Source organism: Acanthisitta chloris, unplaced genomic scaffold, assembly GCF_000695815.1.
Source record: "Acanthisitta chloris isolate BGI_N310 unplaced genomic scaffold, ASM69581v1 scaffold42252, whole genome shotgun sequence".
Lineage (NCBI taxonomy): Eukaryota > Metazoa > Chordata > Aves > Passeriformes > Acanthisittidae > Acanthisitta > Acanthisitta chloris.
Window position 1 is genome coordinate 18,155 of NW_008659546.1, and position 20,519 is coordinate 38,673.

Here is a 20,519-nt window from a genome sequence, read left to right on the forward strand (position 1 = left end):
AGCCTCTGGGCTGAGGCTGCTCTGGCTTTTGCATGGTGAGTTTGTAAAATCAATCAGAAATTGAAGAGGGCATGAGAGATTTCATTTTAGGCTGTTCAGTCCCTTATAAATTGTGTTGCGGATGGCAACAGAGGAAACGTGAATTGCAGACAAGTCTTCTTTTTCCATTTATTCTACTGTCTGTTGCTTTGGCTTTCCCCTTCCACGCAGCTCACCCCTTGCAGCAGCACAGGCCTGAACTGCCAAGAAGGTTTTGACCCATCTGTTTTTCTGCTCATTTCAGAAGCCAACAGACTCGCTGAGGAGCAACCATGTCGGTGAAACTCACGTTTGTGTCCCCTGGAGATGGGGGTGGGATCAGCAGGAGCTGTTCCTTCACTGGGTTCAGCACTGTGCAGAGCAGAAAACTGGCGTAAGTAACAGCAGAGTGAAGCTCCTCATCCTTGGGGCAACAGGCTGGGAGTGTGTGTGGGTGTGGGGTTTAACCCAGGGCAGCTACATGTGGATGTTGCTCCTCAATTTTCATCTGAAAATTAGTGAGTGTTGGCATGGTTTGCTGCTAAGTAGCTGTACCTCACCTCAGCCTCTCTTGATGCAGTACACCCTGCACTGCTGTTGTTGGCTAACTGCCCCTTCCAGTGTCACTCCTGTTGGAACCCTCTCACTTGCATGGAATACTCATCATTATCATCATAAAGACAATAATATTAATGTCAGTTTTTAACTTAACAGTTATGTTCCTTGTTACAGGAACCCTGAGCTCCAAATGTTTTGGTTAATTAATGATTTCATTAAACCATCATAAAAAACTAAGATAATCATTGGTGTGAAGGAATTAAATATCCACTGATGTTTGGCAACACCTAATTTATCAGGTGTTTTGCTGAACATATGTTAAAAAGGAGTTAAGTGGAAATTTAGGGCGAGGATAATTGAAGTAGTCACTCAGAGGCTTCAAAAATAGGTGCAGGGGCAGCTCTCAGGTGTGTTGGGTCTGGGCTTTAATCACCAAGCTCAGTAATCTCCTTAGGCCTCCAGTCACGTGCCTGGGACTGAGAGCAGCCAGTGGAGTTCTTAGCTCCTCCAGGTGAGCTGAATTTAGGCTAGAGCTTGTAAAGGAGGTAGAAAGCTTCCCTGAGAGCAGCTAGGTGGCTTGGCCTGCTGTGGTACGTGGGGAGACTCCTCTAGGTGATGTTATTTTGGAGGTTTGACTTACAGGATTGTTAACAGAACCATATAAGCATAGGCAAGACCTTGAGGAGTGTCTCCAGAGAGGTAAGGCAGGCAGCAATCCTCTGCAGAGAGCTCATTTGCTGGTCTGAGTGATGTAGGTATATATAGCTCATGGTTCAGGGTGTTCTGACTCTTTATGTTGGCACAAAAAATCCTGTGTGGGACTTCTGTTAGAAACAATATTTAATTTTGGGTTTGCAGTTGCTTTTAAAAGTGATTAAGTGAGGTGTTAGATGCTGAAAAGGCACCTTGATAATTATATCTTGTATGCAATCTGGGCCTGGCAGTTTGCTTTTCCAGCCTGGTAGGGCTCTGAGCCATCAGCTGGGTGGTGAGTGCAGGCAAGGCAAGAGCTCTCTCTAAAGGCTTTTCATGTTGGCTGTATCAGTTAGATGTCGAGCAGGTCAAGAGTTTGTTGCCTTGTTTTCCTGGATGGCAGGTGAGGGTCAGACTGGGAGTGTTTGTCCTGCAGTGGCTCCTTGCCCAGCTCTGGAGCTGAGCAGCAAGTGCTGTGGGTGCAGGCCCAGGCTCAGCAGCAGCAGTGTGAAGGTTCCAGTGTTACCTGTGGAAGTGTTCTGGGTGTCCAAGAGCTTGGCTATTTTAAGTCAATGTGTATGAGGTTGGATATTACAACCTGTAGCCTGGAAGCTCTGTGGGTTAGGCACCTCTCTTCTCCCAGCTGATGGATTTTGCATCTCTCCCCTGTTTGTTTTCTCTTCCTACAGCAAGTCTCTCAGCAGAAGCTCAGTGAGGTCAAGGATGTCACTGAAACCCCCCAAGGCCTATAATTCCCTGCAGAAGGGGGCACTTCTCTGGGATCCTAAGCCACAGCAGGTGAAGAAAATTTTTGAAGCTTTGAAGAAAGGACTTAAGTAAGGACTTTTTAAATATTGTCATTTGCCTCTTGCTGCTTAAGTGTGTGTGTCACTGTGCTCTGTCTCCATCTGGCATCCCTAAACATATGTGGTGGCTTTCCCAGACACTAAGTTGGGGCCTTGTAAAACAAGTTCCATTCACCCTCTGCCAGCCTGTTTGCAAACAAAGTGCTCTGATGCTTTTGTTTGTTCCTGGTTAGTTACACCACAAAAAGGCAGGAATAGGTAGGACTCTGGGGGGAGATGGTCCAGCTGAGCTCCCCTGAGGAAGGGAGGATTTCAGAACAAGCAGGGATGGGACAGCCGGAGCTGGGGAGTGAGTGGGAATGTTTCTGGAGAGGGAACTGTTGGAGTTTGCTTTGATGCCAAAAGCTGCTGCAAATGGAGCCAATGAGGGAGGGTGTGCCCTGCAAGGACACAGTGGGGAGGCTGCTGCAGAAACCAGTTCTGTTCTCCCTAGGCAAGTCAGTGAACCCTTCCAGTAAGCTATTCTAGGAGGGGTGGAGGTGTCAGGGTGTTCTTTTGTTTGTTTGGTTGGTTTTTCCCCTGGTCTTTGAATGGAATTAAGCTCTGGAATTCCAAAGTACTCTGTCATCTCTGGGTGTCTTGTAAGGGAAAGCCCTAAGCAGGTACACCTGAAAACTGAAGCTGTACTACAGCTCCAGTTCTTATGGCAGTGTAAATAATGTTCCCTTGCTTTCAATGCAGCTTTATTTCAGTCTTTATTACGGTGGATTGCACAGTCAGTATTGCAGCAGGACAGACTTGAGTGCAAAGGCAAAAGACCAGTTTTGTCTGTTGGCTCTGTCTGGCAGACATGGGGTGTGTGCAGCAGGAGGCCAAAGGAGGGGCTGGGGACATGGGTTTGGGGCATTCTGGCTTTGGGGAAGGTGTGTTAGCTCAGACACTGACATTGTTCGGTGCTGAAATGGCAAACAGGCTGTGGGTGAGTTTGCTCTCCTGGGAGTGCAGAGCAGAAGGGAAGTGGTGGCAGTGCTGGTTGCTCCCTCTGTGACTGAAGCTGAGCAGCCTCCAGCTGAGTCCTCAGGCCTTGCTCCACAAAAAATGCACTTCTTCAGACATCCCAGTAATGCTGATAGGTGTAGTCTGTTACCTCAGGACCTTCACTCCACCCTGCAGCTACTGCCAGAAGGTAAAATACCTTTCCTTGGATCTGTCAGCCCTGCAGTTTGTTCTGCTGTCATCCTGCTAGCAGTTCCCTCATGGATGCTGCTGCTGTCCTCAAAACTTTGCTACTGTATTAATTCTGGTCATGGTTGGTTTTTCTTAAGCGAAGAGCATAAAATGCACTGTAAGAATACATTGTAAAGTCAGACGTGTCACATTTTTAGTCCAAGAAAAGACTCTGAAGTCTCAGCCCTAAAAATATCCCTCAATGTCTTATTAGAGGATTTAGGTTTAAAAGAAACAATGAAACCAAATGTTTTTGCAGAGTTTAGAATTTATCAGAGCTTAGGGAGGAGAAGCCGTAAAGTGGATCAGGGTTTGTTGCCAGTTGTGCTGGGAATGCCATGTGAGCTGCCTCCTGCCAAAACTGAGCAGCTAACTAATTGACTGGAGGAGCCCACAGAAAACAACTGTATCAAATAGCAATGCAAGGTCCAAACTTTAAGTAGATGCAGACAGAGTCCACTTGGTGCTGGAGTAGCTTGGATTTTAGTACAGAACATCTGATGTGCCTGTTTCTTTATGGCTGTAGAAGGTAACTCTGCCTTGAATTGCACTGCAGCATTCCACACCTTGTAAGAGGAAAAGGGTTTCAGGAGCTACCTCATGTGCAGCATCTTTAAATTCTGGGTGACAGTAACCATCTCCTGGCACTCATGGGGTACAGATGCTCCTCTAGGAGTGACCTGGCATTTAATACAAATATTTGTCTCTGGAAACCAACCTTTCTGATCTCCTGCCCCATGGCCCTGTAGCCACTCACATCCTGAGGGACTCAAACAAGAGAAGTCTGCTGGAGTTGCTTTGTAACATTCTGCTGAAGGCACCTCCCAGAGAACTTCTAATGAATGTACAGAGGAATCTAACAGTGGGTTTTCTTTCTCTCCAGTGAGTACTTGGAAGCACATCAGGCTGAACTAGATTATCTCTCTGGTCGACACAAAGATACGAAAAGGAACTCCAGACTGGTAAGATGTTTTTAATGTTGACCACTTAAATAAAGTCAGAAAAGTAGATGCTCTCTCTCACCTGGGGCTCCCAGGGGCTTTCCAGTTAAAGCCCTGAGCTGAGGTCCAGCAAGGCATCACAAATTTCCCAAGCACAGGAGCCCTAGGTGTGAGAATTAACTTGAGATTTCCCATTTTCATGTCCAGCAATGTTCTTCAGATCCTGTTTCTTTACTGGGATGGTATCTCCTTGTGTCTGTTCAGTGACCAGTGTTCATAATCTTCACCTTTCTTTACCTTGTGTCTATTCAGTGACCAGTGTTCATAATCTTCACTTAGTGTGACTTCAGATGTGCATAGTGAGTGTTGCAGCACATGTGAAAGTATCGTGCACAAATGTACATTCTGTTCTCAGCCTGTGCCTTTCTCTTTCAGGCTTTCTACTATGACCTGGATAAGGTAAGGCTATTGGGGATGAGGTGAAGTGCTGCACACAGAGAAAAATGGATGATGTGTCTGCTGTGTTGCTTAAGGACATCTTTAGGAAATGATTTCTCTCTCTCCTCTTGCAAAGCAAATCCGCTCTGTGGAGAGGTACATCAGAAAACTGGAGTTTCACATAAGCAAGGTAAGGAGTTTATACTTGTACCTGCAAGGCTCTCACTGCTTCATAGCAACCCCTCTGAATGCAAACACTGTGATCCTAATCCATCCGAAGGGGAATAGTGCTGGGGACTCTGTGAGAGCTGGAACCACTGTTTTCACAGAGGGACAGGACTTTATTTATTACCCTGAATGGTTCTATTCAGGCTGAACGTTGGGCACAACCCAACCTGGGTTTGCATCCTGTGCCAGTTTATTCAGCAAATGCTGCTCTGGGAAGACTGACATGCTCTCCCTCAGTTCCCACGAGGGCCAAAGGGGCAGTTGTGTGCAGTGTGTGTCTGCTGTCTGCCAGCTGCTCCCAAAGGGCTGCAGCCTCTGCTCTGGCACAGCTAGTGGTGCAGGCCTTTAGCCTCTGAGGGAATTGGTTTCTTGCTCTGCAAGTCAATTTTTTTTTGTGAGCAAAGTGTTGCTCTGCTCCTTGTCATCTAGTCTGATAACAGCAGAGCTGATTGCATTCCTGAAGAAAGCATGGGATGCTGAGAAGCAAACCTCTGCACTCAGTCTGCAGATGGTCCTTCCCAGAACTTCTCAAAACTCTGCCAGGGTAACTCTGGTTCCTTCTCTCCCACCTTCCAAACCCTCAAGGTAGAAGAGCTGTATGAAGCTTACTGCATCCAGTGCAGACTGCGAGATGGGGCCACGAACATGAAACATGCCTTCTCCCTGTCTCCTGCCACCAAAGCCTCCAGAGAGAGCCTAGTGGAGCTTTACAAGAACTTCCAGGAGTGCACAGAGGTGGGAAATGCTGCACACATATAACTAGGACCTGGCTGCTCCTCAGCAAAAAGTGTCCTAGGGGTTACTGCCGGTGTTTGTCTTAATGGTGTGGGTGAAAAACTTGACATGTGTATAAAATGCAGGTACATAATATGGAAAAGCCTTAGTACTGGGGTCCATTATTACTTCCACTGGAAGTATGGGATGAGCATTGAAGAAGGAATAAGCTATGATATTTTTACAAAGAAATAATCAAAGGTACCTGACAGTGAACCCCTCAAGGAGTTCCACTTTTCTGTGGAGAGATTTTCTGTCTGACAAGTAGTGTGAATGGACTCTGTATCTGCCTCTGCAGTGAAAATGTTTGTGTGTCCTGTTAACAAAAAAGAGCCAAAGTCCTTTAAACCAAATGGCATACGTGAGAATTGGCTACTCTGCAGTCTCTTCAGCCCTGGTGACTGTGCAGTCTTTCTTCCAGGACATGTGCTTTATAGAAGGGGCACTGGAGGTCCATCTGGGAGAGTTTCACCTGAAGATGAAAGGTAGGTTCCTCTGGTTTCCTTCAAGACTCACCAGTCGATTTGAGGTTTCTGTGTAGCAATCTGATCCACAGAGTCCAGTGATTCAGTGCCACTGGCTTCCTGAATGAGACCTGGAACATAATTTTGGCAGATTTCTGTTTGCTTCAGTGCTCTAAGCCAGCCCTGCAGACACATTTTATAGCTGAGTACAAGGCTTGCTTTCCCCAGCTCAGTTTAATTGTGTCCTTGGGTGTGCTGGGCTGGTGGCATAACTTCTGCACAGAGCTGAGGACAAGGGGAGGGTGTTAGCCAGATAGTCACTGTATCTATTGCCAACTGAGGCTCTGGGGGGTATTGTAAATTCTCCAGGTACCAGGAGTTCTCTTTCTCTTCACAGGCTTGGTGGGCTTTGCACGGCTCTGCCCGGGGGACCAGTATGAGGTACAGTATGCACCAGTGAGTTTGGTCCAGGCTTTCCTGCTGTCAGTTTGCAGCAGAGGATCAGGAGAGCAGGGGTGGAATGTGTAGAAGGCAAGCAGGAACCACTGATAGAACCACACACTGTTGTGCTGGCAACAGTGGCACGTCCACTAGTTACTGTGGCCTCAGACTGGGGAGGGGAAGATGTGATTGGGCTGTTATGGGAGGGTTTGAAAGATGGCAGTGATCCTGACAAGTTGGGTTTGATAGGCATTGTCTCCAGAGGTGCCCTGGAATGAAGCAGCAGTGGCTGCCTTTTTCTTGGAAGATTGCCCCTGGCATGGTTTGAATGTCTTAGTGTCTTACTGGGTGCTCTCCTACTTCCAGCAGTTCCAAATGAACCCCAGTGTGCCTTGTACTCCAGTACCACCACTCTTGCTGTGCAGTGTAGTTCTGCAGCTCTTCTGGTGTGGGTGGGATGTGGCATTTGGCACTGACTTCAGGTCTTAAAACCTGTAGCCTGACCTCCTGTCTCCAGTCCTGTAGCTTTATCCAAGTTCCCAAGTGTACAGTGTCAAGGGGAAGGATTTGCTTCTGGTAAACTGAAGAGTGTGAGGCCTAGGGCCTGAGGGAAATGTTCTGGGATGTGCTGACCCAACCCCTCTGTGTGGTTTGCAGGTGTTTGTGCGACTGGGGCGCCAGAAATGGAGGCTGAAAGGCAAAATTGAGACTGATGACAGCCAGACCTGGGATGAGGAAGAGAAGGTTTTTATCCCCAATCTCCATGAGAAGTTTGAAATCAAGGTGTGGTGTATAATGGTTGGATTGGTGTCAGTGGATTAACAGGTCTTCTGCCACTACCAACTGTTTCTCGTCGCTCTTAAAGAGTTTTCTTTCTCTAGCCATGTGAAAGCAGCAGTTAACCAATGCTCTGCCTGGTGAAGGGACATGCACTGCTAGTTTTCCTTTGCTCCTGGCACTTGTAACTGGATCAGTGCATCTGCTTTCCTATTCTGTGGAGTCTGGTACATGTGGTTGTGTTTTGGTTTTGTTTTTCCAAATGTCCTACCTCTGGGATTCTCTGCAAACTGTCTGTACTTTAAACCTTTATCTAGAGTTCTGACAGTTTTTTTGACGTGCCTTGGAACAGGTCATGTCTTCAACAGTAAGGGCCCAGTGCAGGTGAGCTGTGAGATGGGGGTGACACCCTGGGGGAAGTTTGCAGCTTTCCTAGCCCCATGTGCAGCTGCCTCTGCATGGGTTAGACACTTCCCTGCAGGTGGAGTTCATCCTTGAGCAGCATTTCCACTGCAGTCTGGCATCTCTCGTGAGCTGTGCTCTGCAGCATGACTCCTGTCAGCCTGAAAGGAGCTGAGACTGAGGGCTGTGCTGGACTCTGTCCTACTAGGAAACTGTGCCAGTGGAGGGTTTGGGTTTTGGCAGTGGTGTTAAAGCAGCAATAGCAGTGTTCCCTCCTCTCTGGCAGCGAGAACTGGGTTACACAGGAGAGACTCTTTGGCACCTTGCCAGCACTGCCTTTGGAAATGTGCTTATAATGTGGGTTTTTTACTGCCACTGCACAAAGATGATCAGGTGAGAAGCTAACTCAGATCCCTGTTTTCCCAGGATAGTTGTAAAAACTTGTATTGCTTTGTGTGACAATGATAATTTCATTCTTTTTGTCAGCTTATGGAAGTCTACTGACTAGTGTTCTCCACACCCTCCTGCTCCTTCCACCTTGTGCCTCATAATCTCTGCCCAGTACAAATACATAACAGGTTTAAAAATCAAGAGAAGGATTGGTGAGAGCCAGGAGTGTTCCAGGAGGAGTCCAGCAGCAGGGCTTTAGCCCTTGAAGGAGTTGGAGCCATGGAGCTAATTCTTAAATGGACTTCAGGCACTTGTGCTAAAATTCTGTGCCGAGTCTGATGCTTTATGCACCTCTAGAACGATGTGACCTTCAGTTGGGAGTGTGTTTGTAAAGCAAATATCAACTCTTTGCCAGCCACCTATGAGAGATTCCCTGTGTGGATATTGGCTCACAGCAGGTTAGGAGCCCAGGGCTGAGCATCAGGGTTTTGTTTGTTTGTTGTGGGCAGATCTGAGCCTGTGGGGTGTTAACTGTCCATGCAGGTGACTTAGGGCTGTCTGGTAAGATGGAATTGGGTATGTTTGTCTCTGCAGGTGACAGAGCTGAGAGGACTGGCCACTATTCTAGTTGGTGTCGTCACATGTGACAGCATAAACTTTTTTACCACCAAGCCTCAGGCCATCATTGTGGACATCACTGAACTGGGCACCATCAAGCTCCAGCTGGAGGTCCTCTGGAAGTAAGTGCAGCTCTAAATGGAAAAAGCTAGAAAACACCTGAAATGGTTAAAAACTCTGAAGTATGTCACTTAGTAGCATTGAACATCACAGTCCTCTTTCTGTTTGAGAGCAGGTGCAGGATAGATCACAGCCACCTGCATCATCCCAGCAACCCCAGCTGCTGTGCCTGGTCCCTGCCTGGGGCTCCAGCTCTCAGGAGGGGCAGGGCAAAGGGGCACAGAAGCTGTTTCTGTGACCTCTCAGATCTTTGGCATCACACAGCCATGCCCAGCCACGGGAGCCTTTCTTAGCTCACTGCTCTTCACAGCAAGCATCCAGTCTAGCTCCAGACAATGTATGTACATCTGCAAAACACAGGAAATAATCTGGAAGGAGATGAAATGGAACTGAAAGTGGCAGTTTCTAGGCACAATGAAAAACACACATAGCTGTAGTGTTAGGACAGTCACTACTACCAGGCCACAGTCTGTTGAAAAACTTTCCCAAAGACCTGGCACCTTTGTATCTGCACTGGGACTGGTTCTGGGTTCAAGGCCTGTTTGGGCACTCCAGGGAAGCTTTGTTACAGATGCACTTGAAAAATTGCTGAGCATTGTCATGGGGCCTGTGATTTGATAAATTGTTCTATGATTTAGATCTGTAAATTGATTTTATAGTGGATTACTGACGTTATTAAAAGCCAGTTCTCACTGTTGTGGACGCTGCACTGGGACTTCTTCCTCACTCCAGGCTCACCAATGTAGTTCTTGATGTAGCACTGCTATTTCTGCTTTATGGGACTGTTGTTCCATGCTGAGACACTTGCCTACAACAAATCAAGACTTTTTAACCTGTTTCCATTTGCTGTTGTATAGGAAGCTCCTATTTCTGTGGCTTCAGGCCTGACACCTGCAGGAGCTTCCCTTGTGCAGGGAAGGACACATACTCACTGTATTTGCTATTAAATCTGTCCTTGCACTAAGATGGGAAGTGCTGGACCCAGAGCTGGCACTTCTCTCCTTGTTAACCCACAGCAATGGCACCTGACAGATCATCCCTTCATTTCCTGCTTCCTTTCCTCTCAGCCACTGCCATAATTAATTATGCACTAAAGATGCAAAAGGTCTGTATGAGGAAACCCCCTTTGTGTTCTGGGATATTGCACAGTGCTCATGATGTCCTGAATCTCCAAAGCAAACTCTGTTTGTGGTGAAGATTTCTAGCAGAGTCCAGTCCCAGTGCTGCTGACTCTGGATTGCTGCAGTGGCTCCCAGCTCGGAGCAGCTCTGGACTGGCAAGAAGAGCACATCTCTGGGCCCTGGACCAACCATCATCCAGCCTTTGGAGCTGGGAGCAGGGTTAGTGGTGACTCACTTTCTTTGGGAGTTAATCCCCACTTGGAATTTTTCCGTGCATGAGAACTCTGACTGTGTCTCGGCTGTGTTTAAGTTTTGTGAACTGCCTTGGTATCCCCCCAAGTGGATTCTCCAGAGCACTTCTCTGCAGGGCTGGCAGGGCTCTGCTGTCTGACAGCCTGTTTGCTGAAGCTGTTCACAGAAAAGAGAGGTTTGGTGCTGATAGCTCAGGGTGTTTCTGTGTTCAGAGATAGAGCACTCAAAGAACAGCTGCTTTTTGCTCTGATTTAAGAACAGCTAAACAAATCCATCTGATTTGCCCAAGCTTCCCTAAGAGGCAAGTTTTCAGTCTAGACCTGCTTTGTGAGGAATCCAAATGGAGATCTCTCTTCCTCTCCTGAATGTATATTTTCTTTAAATAGGCCTCTAGTCTTCTGGGCTCAAACAAAAGTGCCTTCAGCTCCTTTATAGATTGTGCCATGAGCAGCATGAATGAGCTTGGGGCCGTTGCAGAACAGCTTTGTTGGCCAGTTTGGCAAAAGACTTTGGGTTTTTTGCCAACCTAAACAGCAGTCTGAATTCTGTCTCACATGTAGGACAAAGAGAAAGCTGTATTCTCTTTTCAGAACCTCAGTTAGCACCCTGCTCTGGGATCCAGGGGCACCATCCAGCCAGGGCTGCTCCAGTGACTCCTGGTGCTTTGAGCTGTGCTGGCCTGGCTCTCAGGGGCCTGTGGAGCAGGAGAAAAAGCCTTGGGGAGAAAAAAAGAGGAGAGTCTGGGGTTTATTTGTGGATGCATACCTACTACCAGGCTTGCTGTTACAGAGGAAAACGTGTGGATAGGTAGTTACTCCCACAGGTACCTTTAGGCAGTAATCCACCAGTGCATCTCTGCTGTGATGTGTCACAGCCTCGTGCTGTGATAAGCTGTGCTAACCTGCAGACCCTATTAGGCTTTAAAGGGTAGGTGAAGCCTAACAGCCACCTCACTCTTAAACTGCATGGGCATGTTCACCTCGTGGTTAATAGTGAGTCCACCCCAGGTCACTAGGATTGAGGGTTTTGTCTTGAGGTAAGTCTGGACTCACAGCTGAAGTGGTGGGATTCAGGCAGATGTGTCCACCAAGAGCCCTTCTGGGCTAGTGGTGTTTAATCCATGCAGTGACTGGACAGAAGGGAAAGATCAGGGCACAGTGTTGATGATGGGAGAAAGGAATGCAGCTCCTCTGGGGCTGAAGACTGACTTGAGTTCAGCTCTTACACTCTGCCTTATCACTTTGGGTCTTCTGAGAGCATAAACCAGGCAGTGTGTTCCTACTCATCCAGCAGAAAATGCAGCAGAGTGAGGGAAACAATAGAAATCTCAGGGATTTCATCCCTCCACAGGTTTGGTGGTTGTGACAAAAGGTGCTGGCAGGGCTGAGGCACCCCTGAGTGTGTGTGGGTGCAAAGCTGCTGGTGCTGTGGGAGGTTCAGTGGAGGAAACATGAGCTGAGAGCCCCTCAGGGTCAGGCTGGGCATGTGTGTGTTGGTCCTGAGCCCTGCAGAGGTGCTGGAGCTGAGGGAGAGCTGTGCTGCACTTACACTGACCTAGCAGTGAAGCCAACGTAGTGTTGTGCACTTAATGCTGATGTTTTAATGAGTCATAACCAAAGGCCAGTGTGTTTGGCAATATAGAAACACAATGGGGACAACAAAGATGCTCAGACATGTGGACCACTTGGAACTTTCTTTAATAGAAGTTTTCAGCCTTGAAAAGGTGGTGCTGGATAATCCTGTGCAGGAATGTGGCTGTGGGGAATGTTGGCAGGAAATGATTAGCTGCTGTTTATCTCAGTACAGCCACCCCCACCTCCTGCAGGAAAGTACTTGTTCCACAAGTGAAGTAGTGACATTTCTGTATACTTTTACCTAGGCAGAGGTTTTTGTGTCAGTGATTTCAGGAAGTGACGAGACAAAGCAGGGGAAAGCCAGTGACAATTAAAGGCAGCAGTCTGCCTGTAGAGTCTGGAGGTGACAGATCCGAGCTGTGGATTGCCTCAAGCTGGAGAGTGTGTCTGTGGAAAGCCCACTCTATGTGACTGACTTCCTATGTTTTTCCCTGGAATATCCCCTGCTGGATTCTGTCAGTGTCAAAATGTCAGGAGAGACGGATTCATAGGTCTGTCCCAGCATGATGGTTTGTTTGCTGTAGAAATGTGCAAGGAGATGATGGATCATGCCTGAACTGCTCACAGCCAAGAGATAATAGAAGCTTTAGAGCAGACTCTGTTCTTTCTCCCCCCTCTGCTCTGCTCTCCCCTGCAGGGCCTGGGAGGCTGTGCCTGTCTGGAGGCAGCTGAAGAGCTGCATTTTGCTGGAGGGTTTTGGGAATTGTCAAAGGGGCAAAACAGATTGTTTGTTGTTCTTGTCCCTTTCCTAGAAGTGTCATTTTGCATTACTGCATTGCTGTGTTAGAGGCTGACCATGAAAAACGTGTGGAATGGATCCCTGTGACTTTTGTTAAGGAATGCCATGGGGAGGAGTCCTTTGCTCCCATCAGTAAACACAGCAGGCTTTGGCCAGCAGGCTCCTGCTGTCAGGGAGCTCTTGTATTCCTGCAGTGAGGCTCTGCAGATCTTCCTGTGCTGTGTGGAGCTGGGCTGTGTGCTGGACCCAGCTGGGTGGCACTGGGTGACTGTCCCGTGGGGGCCAGAGACCCTCACCCTGGGCAGGAACACCACGGTGTGCTGTGCTGCAGGGTGCCCTGGCACTGGGCTCTGTGCACAGAGCTCAAACTCTCTGCTACAGAGAGCCTGAGCTCTGCTTTTCAACTCCTGCTGGAGAGCAGAACTTCATTTCCCTGCACCTGGTTAGTCCTGGGTGTCATTTGGGTCCTCTGCATTGCCCAGCTGAATGCAGCCAACCTTACCCTGCTGGTTGGTCCTTATGCCACTGGGGTTACAGATTGGCTGTAAACAATTCCCTTTTTCCAAAATGCCAAGTACTTCAGTGGAAAAACAAACTTGCTTTTGGTGCCACAAGGCATATCAGTAGGGAACAAAAGCAGAAAAAACAAACTTGCTTTACTTAACTTTCAGTATGTTTTCCCTCTCCTGGTTAGCTGAGTTGCATTTTGGGAGACACTTGATCCAAGTTTCCTTAGCTTGCCTTGCAAAGGTGTAGTAGGTAATTGGGAAATCTCTAGAGCAGGACTTGTCAAGCTCTCACAGACCACAGCCAGTATCCTCTGGGGCTCTAGCTGGCCCCATCTGTGCCTCTGTGAACCACAGGACTTGCCATGGAGCACGACACAAGCTTCCTCTGCCAGCCAAAGGAGTTAGTTATTAATACATGAAGGATAATGAGGAGTTTTATTGGCTTTTCCAGGTGGTGTGTGCTGCGCAGGAGGGAAATTGGCAGTTTTCTTTTATTACTTGTGTGTTATTTCCTTCCTGCATGGTGTGGTGCCTGTCTCGCCCTGCCCAGTGCCTCTCCATTCACAGCCTGTTTGCTGGATGGGCCAGCACCAGTGTCTGCAGGAGCACAGAGAACACTTCAGGCTTTTGGGCCATGGAACTTTTCCAAAGACTCTGGGACAGGTCTCTGTCTAAAGGGTGTTGAGAATCCTGTGTAAAATCCACAACTGTTTGCCTGCCTCTCTCTCTGCTAGAGCAGTCAGAGATCCTGGTCAGGGAGGCAGTTTCTGTTTCCTTTTATTCCCTGTATCACTGGCTAACTGTCACAGCTCAGAACCCACCAGCTGTGCCTGCAGCTAACACCTCTGTGCTTTCTGGTCTTACTGACACTTGGCCCTTTGTGTTTTCTGCTCCAGCCCCTTCAACACCGAGAACCTGTTTCTGTCACCTGGAAGCACTGCCAAGTTTTCTGTGGGCAGTAGGAAGAGCTCATTGTACAACTGGACCCCCCCAAATACACCCAGCTTCAGGGAGAAGTACTACCTGGTGAGTACGTGGGGGGAAGCAAAATGCAAAGCACAGCCCTAGGCCTTGAGTTTTGGGTTAGATTAGACTATTGAGAGATACCCTCAGAAACATGGAAACACAGCACTCTCAGAGCTTGGTTTGAGCAGTTTGCTGTGTAGTCCATGCTGGCCTGGCCCCTTGTGCAGAGGTGCCCTGAGCTTTGATCAGTTTGGAGTGTTTTCAAGAAGAGGAAACCAGAGTTCCCTCTCTTAGGTTGTCTCTGTGCTCACTCAGGCTCTCTTTGCAGTCTGTTTTGCAGCAGAGGCAGAACCAGGGGGATGGAAGTGATGAAGCTCAGCCCCCCAGCATCCTGAGCTACTTGGCTGCCTGTGATTTCGATGTCCATGGCAGGAGCAAACTCCACAACCCCGTGGAGACAAGCGAGGGAGACTCCTTCAGCTCTGAGGATCAGAAGGGGACAGAGTCTAGAAGCACAACTCCAGCTCTAGACCACAGGCCACTGCCACTGATGATCATCCAGGAGAATGGTGCAGAGGAGAGACAGCATCCCCTGCCAGACCACACCACCCTGGACATCCTGAAGAAGACTCCGTGTGGGGATGGCTTTCCAAGTAGCCCATCCAGTTTCCCACGTGGCCACAAAGGCAGGAGAGACTCCTTGGGCCAGGCCAGGAGTCGCCGTCTGGCAGAGCAGGAGGACATCAGCCAGAGGAGCTGGAATGCTGCACATGACCTAAAACTGGATGGACATACCAAGTCCATTGATAAGACTCTCCAAGAAGTGTTGAACCTGCTGAAGAGCCATGACATGGGGCAAGCCCAGCTGGAGAAGTTGGAATGCCAGGTTTTGTCCCTGAGGGATAAATTAAAGGTAAGGTAGTGTTTTACTCCTGGGAGGTGGTGGAGCTTCCTCTGTTACCCCTAAAGCTGTGCCCTGTGGGGTTCGATGCAGCCATGGGTTGCTCCCAGCAAGGGAGTTTGGCCACCAGAGGTCAGGCAGGACTCGGGGAAGGAGCTCGGGACAGTGTCCTGGTGCTGGGCACGGGGCGAGGCTGGGAGAGGAGACAGACTGCAGCCTCAGCAGCCGGGTTTGTTCCGTGTCCTTCTGGGCGTGTGGCACATCTGGGGTGCCTGGAGAGACTGAGCAGGTCAGCAGAGCTCACCCAGCTCCTGCAGCAGCACAGGCTGGTCCCATGGTGCTGGAACATCTCTCTCCTCAGAGTCCTGGGGGAGACTTGTACTGCAAGTTTGGTGGCAGAGCACAGGCTGGGAGGGGACTGAGGTCTGGGACACTAACTGGTGGTAACACAGCTGCACTGACTTCCAGTCCGGTGCAACCCCTTGGAAAACAGAAATGAAAACCACAAACCAACTGCTCTCAGAGCAGCCTTTCCAGGGGGAGAGAGGTAGTGACCCCACAAACTCCTCTGGTGATAGGAAGGTCTTGGATTCTATGTTGGAATGCAACAGCCCCCCCAAGATTGCTGCTTTGAGGTTGGAAACAGGTGAGAATTGTGCGAGTGGCAGAAGACAGAGCATCAGCTCTTGTGCCAGCCCAGCAGGGAATTGAAAGGGGATCCACAGAGATTGACACAGAGAAACACAGTCTGAATCTAATAATAATGTTATTTGGAATCAGTGCTGTATGAAGGGCTAACTGTCCTGATGTGCTAGGAGTGAGATCAGGAAAGCAACTTGATTTATTAGAGTGATTTCAAAACCAGTGAAGAACTCCTGCCAAATGGTTTGATAACTACCAATAACAGTGTTTTTCCTTCTGTTCTGTCAACAGCTGAAGACACTTCATCACAAACATTCATCTATGGAGAGTTTGATGGTGGAGACAGTGCTGGAGAGCTTTGACTTCTTAAATGCTGACTGCAGTGCTGATGAGGTGTCGTTGTTTGGCAGTGTCAGGACTGGCAGTGTGAGGTATGTGCCTGCAGCCCCTCCTCCTGGGGCAGGGGCTGAGCCCAGCACACTCACACACTCCTACTGGAGAGCTGCTGCTGTGACACCCAGCACAGAAAGCAGATTCTGGAGTACTCTGAGGCTCATAACCCAGAGCAGCTGCCAGGTGGAAATGGCAGGAAACTTCAGGTGAACTGAGGGAGAGCAGCACAGAGTGAGGCCTGAGGGATATGAGGGAAGCCTAATGTGTGGGAGTGCTGGGAACAGCTGCAGGGAACAGTCACAGGCAACTCTTAGAGCTCTTCTGCCTGGTTTAACTCTGAGTTCAGTTCTGCAAGTCCTGTAGCACCAGAACTCACACTCTGGGGCTCCGAGCCTGACCCTGGGAGCTCACACACTCCAGTGCCACTGAGCTGGGAGAGCACCAAGGGATGGATTGGCCTGTTCATGTGCTGCTTCTCAGTTCCTCTGCTGCAGAGGGCAAAGCAGCTCCCTTTGTGTTACCTGGAAGCATCTTCCACTAGTTATAATCCTCCAAAATGGGGTTTTGTGGGGTCAGCTTACCTGGTATTACTGTGCTGGAAAGAGTTGCAGAAACACAGCCCTTGTGTGTTTCAGGGGGGTTGTGAATGCAATAAGAAATGCTGTTTGCTGTTAAATGCCTCCTGGTTTGTACTTTTGCAACTTGCTTGAAAGCTCCTGTTGGGGCTGCAAATCTTCAATTGTATTTACTAACTCCTCCTCCCTCGTCCCCACAGCACATACAATGAGAACACACTGCAGTCCCTGAGCTGTGATGGGAGACCAGAAACACAAGATGTAACAACTGGTGATGACAGCCTGGACACACTGCTGATAGCTCACCTGAGGCTGTGCAAAGGTCTCCTGCAGGTACAGAGCAGCCTCTGGGCTCCCAGGGCACCACATGTGGCTGCTGGTTCTGACTAAGGACAGCAGGGAATGTGTAGCTGTTGGTTTTATAAAAGCTGAAAGGCTCAGAATGGAAATTGGGACCAAAACAATGTGTAGGCATGTGTCTGCACAGAGCATGTCATACAAACTGCTTTCTTCAGCCTCTGGGTTTTGCTGAAGCTCTAAGTGTAACACCTCTGGGGCTGTTGAATTGGGTATCAATATCAGGTGATCAGTTCTTTAAGGAATGAGAAACTGCTGCTGCTAGTGGCATGTAGGGCAAGCAAAGCTCTTATTTCCCCTTGAGACCTCATTCCTCAATCTTGGCTGTAGTGCTCAGGCACATTGTTGTCCACCCAGTGTTTGCCAGTGGCAGTGCTGATGTGCTGCAGAGCTGGCAGAGCACAGAGCAGAGTCCCCAGCACAACGGGAGCTCCTTGTCCTGCTCTGCTGCACTTTGTGCTGCAGTGACCAGTGTGTGCTGGGGTGGGCACAGGGCCCTGCCCAGGGCTGCTGAGCTTTCTCACTCGTCTGACGAGTTTGGTTATAAGAAGCAAATCCTCAGTCACCTTGAGCTTGATGCTGTGCTTGTTTCAGCCACTGAGATATGTATGTTGCATTTCAGAAACTGAAGTCACCCAACGTGGCCCAGGTGGTCCAGGAGAGCATTTTGGCAGAAGTGTCGGAACAGACGAGAGTCCTAGGGGATGTCCTGGATATGTCTGTGGAAGAAAGTGAGTAACTGCATTATCCGAAGGCATTAGGGGCTGCCCAGGGAGATGGTGGAGTCACCATCCCTGGAGGTGTTTAAGGAGAGCCTGGACATGGCACTTGGTGCCCTGGTCTAGCTGACATGGTGATGTTAGGTCATAGGTTGGACTGGATGATCTCAGAGGTCTTTTCCAGCCTGACTGATTCTGTGTGTGATTCTGTGTAGACAGAGCTGGGAGAGGTGCACACCCTGGAGTGTCTCTTGAGCTTCCCCAGACACCTCAGGGTTTGATTCTAAATCTCTTTCAAACATTCCCACAAGTAAACCAGCTCTGATATTGAGATTCTTGGCAATAACAGGGCTCATTGCTTTCTTTGGTGTGAACTCTGCAAGGAAGGAGGAGATTTGGAGAAGTTTGATTCAAAGATAGAGTAGCTCAGCTAGTATGTTCTAGAAACAGGGATGCTGTGGGTGATGGAGTTTGCAGTCCAAGAACAGCAGAGCAACCTTAACAGAATCCTCTTTTCTATCTGTGCTTTGGCTCAGTATGCAAACAGCCCAGATTTGGTGTCCATTTGCAGGAACAGTTTGGTGGGTGACTTTCCCCATCTCAGGCCTTCCCACTGCTAAACTCTTCATTGACTGTTGGGCATGACAAAGTGCTAAAGCACAATGGGATACTTGGAAGGCTTTTGTTCTCATCTTGGTAAATGTAGGAGCAAGAATGCAAATTTTAACTGGAAGCATTTGCTGACAGATTTTATCCTGGAGGATGTGAGAATAAACTGTTCCCTGGAGCAGAGCTCCAAAGGCCTTTGGTATGGTGAGGCAAGGGAAGTGTAGGAGGCTTAAATGCAGGAGTTCAATGTCTCTGTTGGTAAGAGGAGTGAAGGGTTCAAATGCTCCTGAGGAACCACAGGAGCTTCAAGTGCTGCTGTGAAGTGCTTGATGAGAGGAAGGTCTCAGCCTAAGCCCGGAGTGTCAGAGCTCTGCCCTAGGGAGGGAATGAGGAAGGATCTCCAGAATGCTTGGAGTCTTATACACACAGTAAGAGGCAGAAGAGCTGCTGGTGGCAGTTCAGGAGCTCAGCCCAAGCTTGGTGACATCAGTGTTTGCATTGGCAGCAAATGTCCTGTTCTGAACAGAACATCTCTGTCGCACACACAAGTTGGTGCTGACCCATCCCTGCCTAGGCCACCTGGTGCCTAATTCTCATGTGAGGTCCAGAATCTGCTGGAGCTCTCTGACCTGTTGATGTATGGGTTTGCAGTTATTCAGAAGACCAAGAAGAAGAAGCACTATCTGAAGATCTGGAGTGATCTGGCAGAGCCTGACAGTGTCTTGTTGGCGTCCGCGGAAAGGTTCCGCCACGTGCTCAAGTACACCCTGATGCTCAAAGTGAAGGAGAAGTACCCCAGGCAGCTGGAAGCAGGTACCACTGGGGCACCAGGGCACTCTGCTTTCATTTGGGTGCAGTGCTAGAGACTGTCCTTGTGCATTCACGAAACCCCAAACTAAACGTCTTGTTTGCAGCAGCTTCATCCAAACAACCTCACTTGTCCCTCTCCCTGTTCCTCGCAGTGCTGCAGAGGCTGCTGGAGCAGATCCTCACCTGTGATGGGCTGCTCCCCTCTCCACCCCTCCAGACAGAGCCAGTTACCTTATTCCAATTCTACAGCTACCTGGAGAAGCACCATGTTTCCAGCCTGGAGAAACACCTGGGGAAGCTTGCCAAGGAAGGTAATGGCAGTGCTTGGCTCCTCTGGGCACAGCCCAGCCCTGCTGCCCTCCAGGTGCTCTCAGCACACAGCCCCCACCCCCTGCACAGCTTGGCTCCATTTTCATTGCCCTTGTGCCCACGTAGCTTTGATCAGAGCAGGAAAGATGTGCTCGACTCCCATGTCTGACCAGACACGAACACAACACGTGTGAAGGATGAGTTATCTCAGGGGTTCTGGGGTGTTCTCAAGTTAAAGCAGAGACAAAGGCAGGAGCAATCTACAGCTGGTCCAAGGACTGAGTTAGTGCCTGTGGCTTTGGGTGACTTGTGGCTGGAACCAGACACAGAAAAGAGCAGTGAAATTTCAGAGGTTACCAACATGCATTTTGCCAGTGACTCACTGGAGTCTTGTCCAGCATGGGAAAGTCCTTGAAAACTTACTCTGTATTAGAAGAGAATTATCTTTAAAATAGTCCTGATATTGGCTGCATCTTTAGGTTTGTGTTGATGCAGATGACTCATCTGGAGGGGAACTAGAACTCTGGCATTGCTAGTCAGTGAGAAAGACCTGGAATGTTCTTCAAACTGAGTGTGCAAAGCCAGTGCCTGATGGCTCAGCTTGCCAAGGGAGGGAGGGTTTACTCTGTCTGTGCAGCAAGACCTTCCAGGGCTGTTTGCAGGTCTTTGTTCCTCACGGTGGGGCTGGGCCACTTGCCCTGCTGCCCAGAGAGGAGGGAGCTGCTCTGATGATGTGCTGGTGTGTCCAGACTGGCAGGGCCAAGGCCTCGCTGTGCTCTGAGCTCCTGCTGCACTGGGTCACCTCTGCTCTGCCCTCAGCCTGGGCACTGGAGGAAACCAGACAATGACAGGGAGGGAGGACAGGATGGGCAGAGGGCCAACTGCCCTGGTGGCTTCCTGCCATGCTTGGCTGGCTGGCCCAGCAATAGCTGCTTGTGGCCAAGGGACTGGGCTGGGAAGGTTTGTCCTCGTGGTGGGTGAGTGAGGCTGAGCCTTTCTGTCCAGTGATGCTGATCGAGGAGCTGCAGTGCCCTGGGAGGCTGAAGACTCTGAAGAGGCTGAAGGGGAAGAGGCTGAAGAAGCTGCAG

General features: G+C 49.2%; 1 protein-coding gene across 1 annotated transcript in view; it reads left to right on the forward strand.

Annotated features, from left to right (window-relative positions):
* The first annotated feature begins 32 nt into the window (after positions 1 to 32).
* The window catches only part of FAM65C (family with sequence similarity 65, member C), a 22,493-nt gene continuing 2,006 nt past the window's right edge, over positions 33 to 20,519 (forward strand). Inside the window, exons 1-19 of the mRNA XM_009069422.1 lie at positions 33 to 39; positions 307 to 412; positions 1,959 to 2,105; positions 4,186 to 4,264; positions 4,679 to 4,702; positions 4,818 to 4,871; positions 5,495 to 5,644; positions 6,105 to 6,168; positions 6,545 to 6,588; positions 7,246 to 7,371; positions 8,752 to 8,897; positions 14,047 to 14,176; positions 14,445 to 15,029; positions 15,951 to 16,090; positions 16,828 to 16,960; positions 17,607 to 17,715; positions 18,964 to 19,125; positions 19,275 to 19,433; positions 20,437 to 20,519. The exon at positions 20,437 to 20,519 is cut by the window's right edge and continues 102 nt beyond it. Of these exons, the coding sequence (XP_009067670.1) occupies positions 33 to 39; positions 307 to 412; positions 1,959 to 2,105; positions 4,186 to 4,264; positions 4,679 to 4,702; positions 4,818 to 4,871; positions 5,495 to 5,644; positions 6,105 to 6,168; positions 6,545 to 6,588; positions 7,246 to 7,371; positions 8,752 to 8,897; positions 14,047 to 14,176; positions 14,445 to 15,029; positions 15,951 to 16,090; positions 16,828 to 16,960; positions 17,607 to 17,715; positions 18,964 to 19,125; positions 19,275 to 19,433; positions 20,437 to 20,519 (2,448 nt within the window). The remainder of the gene's footprint in view (positions 40 to 306; positions 413 to 1,958; positions 2,106 to 4,185; positions 4,265 to 4,678; positions 4,703 to 4,817; positions 4,872 to 5,494; positions 5,645 to 6,104; positions 6,169 to 6,544; positions 6,589 to 7,245; positions 7,372 to 8,751; positions 8,898 to 14,046; positions 14,177 to 14,444; positions 15,030 to 15,950; positions 16,091 to 16,827; positions 16,961 to 17,606; positions 17,716 to 18,963; positions 19,126 to 19,274; positions 19,434 to 20,436) is intronic.